At 45.9% G+C, this 4870-nt stretch overlaps 1 protein-coding gene across 1 annotated transcript; it reads left to right on the top strand.

Annotated features, from left to right (window-relative positions):
• Window positions 1-427: 427 nt before the first annotated feature.
• H2BN1 (H2B.N variant histone 1) lies at window positions 428-4497 on the top strand. Its single transcript, XM_068977421.1, has 2 exons — window positions 428-589; window positions 4225-4497. The coding sequence occupies exons 1-2, from the start codon at window positions 428-430 to the stop codon at window positions 4495-4497; spliced, it is 435 nt and encodes a 144-aa protein (XP_068833522.1).
• Window positions 4498-4870: the final 373 nt, after the last annotated feature.

Below are 4870 nucleotides of genomic sequence, written 5' to 3'. Positions count from 1 at the left end.
GATTTTATGATATATGAATTATATCTCAATAAAAATTTGCTTTAACTAAAAAAAAAAAAAAAAACAAAGAATGACTTCTGAGATAAGCATTGCCTGGTTAATGGATGGCTGTTACATCAAACAGGATGCTATCTTTCATGTGGGATAGAGCCAAAGAACACTTGGAGTTTCCCACCTCACACTCCTTCGGGAGTGTAACCCATGCCAGCTTCAGACCTTGAGGTCTAAATATATCTAATAATATCGAATAAAGGTCTAATAATTCTCTTGAGGATTTTGAAAGCCTTCATCTCTTGCAGGTGCAGTCACTAATGACCGATTTTGTTAGGAATGATTGCCCTCCAACACTTCCTATAAAACCTCTTTGGAATGTGCCCTTACCTCCAGCCAGTGCTCTGAGCTACCAGCGTCAGGATAAGCCTCCCTCATGCACTTCATCTGCTTACATGGCCTACGGTTCCCTAAGAGGAAGCTCACAATTTCTATCCCAGCCAAAGAGAAGGATGAGTGGGTCCACTCTGCCACTGGGAAGAAGAGGAGGAAAAAGAAGGAGGCATATTTTAATTACATGGGGAAACTCTTAAAGCAAGTGAGTTGGGACTCTGTTTTTGGAAGCTTAGATGGCCAAGATGGATATCATGCTAGTGGCCCTGGGTGTGACCTTGACCTCACCTTCTGATACAGGAGTCCTTCACACATTGAGTTCCTAAAAGGTCGGGTGCAAACAGCTGCTATAAACTGGATCTGCAGATGGCTGCTATCTTTTTCTGCTTGCCTTTCTTTCTGTTGGCAGCAACTCTGAACACCTGAGCTCTTGGTGTCTCCTTTTCTTGTATTTGTTGACAGCCAATCTGTAAATTGATTCTCAAACGTCCCCCGCCCCCCACTGCCGCTTTTCCTGCAGAGACAGGATTTGCCACCTTGTCTGTTCTGTTGCTTTGAAGGGTTGCAAATAATTAGGTTTTCATTCAATGGTCCTCTGTACTTAGAAATTTCTTTTTAAAATTTTTACTTATTTGGCTGTGCCGGGTCTTAGTTGCGGCATGAATAATCTTTTTTTTTCTTAGTTGTGGCATGCAAACTCTTAGTTGCAGCATGTAGGATCTAGTTCCCTGACCAGGGGTTGAACCCAGGTCACCTGCATTAGGAGCACAGAGTCTTAGCCACTGAACCAGCAGGGAAGTCCCTGTCTTTAGAAATTTCTTTAAGTGTGTAGACACTCATTCCTTTTCTCCTGCCCACCCATACAGGCACCCCTGGCATACAAATTCTAGAAAACACAGTCAGCAAAGTCTTCTCCTTCAAGAGAAGTTATAGGGAAGAGAACAAGGAGATTCTCTGAAAGATGTGTTAAGGCTTGATTTGGGATATCACTTCTCTTTTAAAAATTGTTTATTTTATATTGAAGTATATTGATCTACCATGTTGTGTTTCAGGTGTAAGCAAAGTGATTTAGTTTTACATATATCTTATTCTTTTTCACATTCTGTTCCCATGTAGGTTACTACAGAATGTTGGGGAGAGTCCCCTGTGCTATACAGTAGGTCTCTGTTGATTATCTATTTTATATTTAGCAGCAGCAGCAGCAGTGTGTATATCAGAGAAGGCAATGGCAACCCACTCCAGTACTTTTGCCTGGAAAATCCCATGGACGGAGGAGCCCGGTAGGCTGCAGTCCATGGGGTCTCGAAGAGTCAGATACGACTGAGTGACTTCACTTTCACTTTTCACTTTCATGCATTGGAGAAGGAGATGGCAACCCACTCCAGTGTTCTTGCCTGGAGAATCCCAGGGACGGGGGAACCTGGTGGGCTGCTGTCTATGGGGTCGCACAGAGTCGGGCACGACTGAAGTGACTTAGCAGCAGCAGCAGCAGTGCATATATGGTAATGGGGTTTTGCTTCTTCGTGCCAATGAAGCAGGGCTGAGTGTCATACCTGTGATTGTACCGACACCCCCTGTATTCCAGGAGTATTGTCTGGAAACTGTTGTTTATCCTAGAAGGAGGGAAAATGAGATTAAGGAAAGACAGGAGAAGGAGAGAAGGTGTGTAGTCAGAACAGGGTTCTCAGCCTCAGCACTGTTTACAATGGGGTGGGGTCTGTCCTGTGCACTGTGGGATGCTGAGCAGCACCCCTGGCTTCTACCCACTAAATGCCAGGGTCCGCCTCCCTCCCGCTTGTGACAACCAAAAGTGCCCACAGATCTTGCCCAGTGTTGCCTGGAAGGTGAAATCATCCCCAACTCTGAGCTCTTTGCAGGAGATCATGCATTGTGCTGAAAAGGTCCGGGGTAGGAGAACGTGGACTAAGCAGTCTGCTGAGCCTTTGTTTTCCCCTTGGCTTGTCCTTAACCTTGTGGGTCTGGCAGGCCACTCAGCTTCTTCAGGCCTCCAGAGATTCAGGTCTGTGCCCTTGGGTCGGCCTTTCAGGGTGCTGTGAGCATAAAAGCAGATGTTGGTTGGCTAAACCTACTGAGTGCTTGCTCAAGTGCCAGTCAGGCCTGCTGCAGGAGCTCAGCTGAACACGATGGAAGTTCTGTTGGAGAGGTGCTCACTTGTTGCATTTCACAGCCATGACTTTGTGGCTGAGAGGAGGTGCTCCAAAGCCAGATGGCCTGGGTTTCTACCCAGGCTCTGCCACTTACTGGCTGTCTGACCTGGAGCAAATGACTTTCTCTGCCATGGTTTTCTCATTAGTAAAATAGAGAATGGAAGTACCTCCTCTATAGGGTTGTTATGGCTAATTGAGAAAACCTCTTTAAGACCCTTAGAATACTGCCTGACATATAGTAAGTACTCAATAAATGTTATGTTTTTTCCTCTAGACCAGAGGTTCTTTAACATTAGACCCATGGACCTTTCAGGGGGGTTCTATGTATGGGTTCTATTAGATCTAGGAATTCCCTGAAGTTATATGTAAAACTGGGTGTCTGTCTCTGTGTGGGTGTGTGTTGTGGGGAGCATTGAGGAAATACCTGTAAATTATGAAAACTAGGAGAAACTTTTAGAATCCCACCTCAAAACTTCTCCTTTCTCAAGAAAAGAAACTGAGGCCCAATGTGAGACTATGACTTGCTTACTTGACCTCTCATGTCCAAACAATTAGGATTAGAGCCCAGGATGGCAGATTCTCAGGGCAGCACGCTTTAGACTGTTCCTGCTGTCTCTGTAACTTCGGACAAGGGTGCTGATAACATAGGCAGCCTGTGATACAGGCTCTGAGAGCAAACGTGCTCTGGTCCTCAGTTGGCGGACTCGGGGGTGGTTGTGTGGAATGCAGATAAGCCCAGAGGTGAGAGTTGGGGCAGAGTCTTAGAAGAAGGATGGGATTTGAAAGGTGGCGTTGAGTGTGGGCCTGGGGGGTAGAGGTGATGGATACAGAGTAGCACAGGACCTGGAAAACATCGTGACGCACCTGAGGAGGAGCAAGCATTCCCTGCTAGGGTGGAGAGACTGTTGGCATAAGGAAGTAAGGCTGGAAATTAAGCAGTGTTAAAGTTAAATGCTTACTGGTATGAATATAGAGTTTGAAAGTATTGCTGTTATCGCCCAGTCGTGTCTGATTCTTTTTGACCCCAAGAACTGCAGCAGCCCAGGCCTTCCTGTCCCTCACCATCTTCTGAAGTTTGTCCAAGTTCATGTCTTTTGCATCAGTGATGCCATCCAGTCATCTCATCCTCTGATGCCCTCTTCTCCTTCTGCCCTCAGCCTTTCACAGTATCAGGGACTGTTCCAATGAGTTGGCTGTTTGCATCGGATGACCAAAATATTGGAGCTTCAGCTTCAGTACCAGTCCTTCCAACGAGTATTCAGGATTGATTTCCCTTAAGATTGACTGGTTTGATCTCCTTGCTGTCCAAGGGACTTTCAGGAAAAAGTGAAAGTATACTGGAAGCTAAAACGGTTTCGCATCTTCAGAAGGCGTTGGGTGTTAACTCTGGTTCTATTAGGAAAAATCAAGACACAAAAGTTGAAGTGACCAGAGTTAGCTGGTATTATCCAGACAAAAGTTGTCTTTCTCACATTGCTACAAATCCCCCTCCCCTGCTCTTTCTCAGAAAGAGCTGACAGTTACAATGGCTTAGTTTCCTTCATCGCATGCCTCCCATTGTCCCTCTGGGTGGTCTGCATGGTAGAAGCCACGGGCGGGGTGTTGGACCATATGTTCCTGACTATGGGAGCCTTGACTTCTGTGTCTCAGCATTATGCTGCTTCTGTCCCAGGTCCACCCAGACTTCAGTGGGTGCTCCTGGATCTTGGATGCCCTGAGAGCGCTGGAGGATTGGCAGCTGGAATGGGTTAGCCTGGAGGCGGTCAGATTGTCCCTCTACAACCACAGAAGAACCGTCACCAGCAGAGAGATCCTCGAGGCAGTCCAGCAGAGATGCTCTCAGAAGACCTTGGGAATAAATGAAGTGGCTCTCCATGGCTTTGTTGTTGAAATGATTGCACTTGTCCAAAAACAAAAAATTGGGTCTTTTGGAGGGTTGAGTTGAAAGACAAAGTATCTGAGAAGTACCCGCTGAAGCAGGGGTCTTGGTGTGACACACTTGGTCTCTGATCTCATGGTTTTAGCCCCTGATTTAAGCTGTGGAAAAAAAAATAAAGGAAAGGCACTTGGTCTTGTGTGTGTGTGATGCTCGTTTATGGTTTAAAATTTTTTTCTCCACTGCTTTGAGCTTAGTTATTGTATTTTTGGACACAATTCAACCTATTACGCTCTGGACTCAACATTGCTCCCTCTACTCCAACTCCGGGTGTGGGGATGGGGGCGCTGCTGCACTGTTAGGAACTGAAATACTGTTTTCTTAATGTAAGCACCTGTACTTTGACTTATGGAAACTCAAATATAGAGGAAAAAGGAGTCTG

This window comes from Capricornis sumatraensis, chromosome 8 (assembly GCF_032405125.1).
Source record: "Capricornis sumatraensis isolate serow.1 chromosome 8, serow.2, whole genome shotgun sequence".
NCBI classification, from domain to species: domain Eukaryota; kingdom Metazoa; phylum Chordata; class Mammalia; order Artiodactyla; family Bovidae; genus Capricornis; species Capricornis sumatraensis.
The sequence above is the reverse complement of the archived record's forward strand: the minus strand, read 5'-3'. Positions and strand labels throughout refer to the sequence as shown.

Bases quoted from the DNA above. Each gene is read 5' to 3' on its own strand.
- H2BN1 (XM_068977421.1), top strand. From the start codon at position 428: ATGCACTTCATCTGCTTACATGGCCTACGGTTCCCTAAGAGGAAGCTC. The intron at 590-4,224 runs GTGAGTTGGGAC...CTTCTGTCCCAG, and splicing joins TGGGGAAACTCTTAAAGCAA to GTCCACCCAGACTTCAGTGG.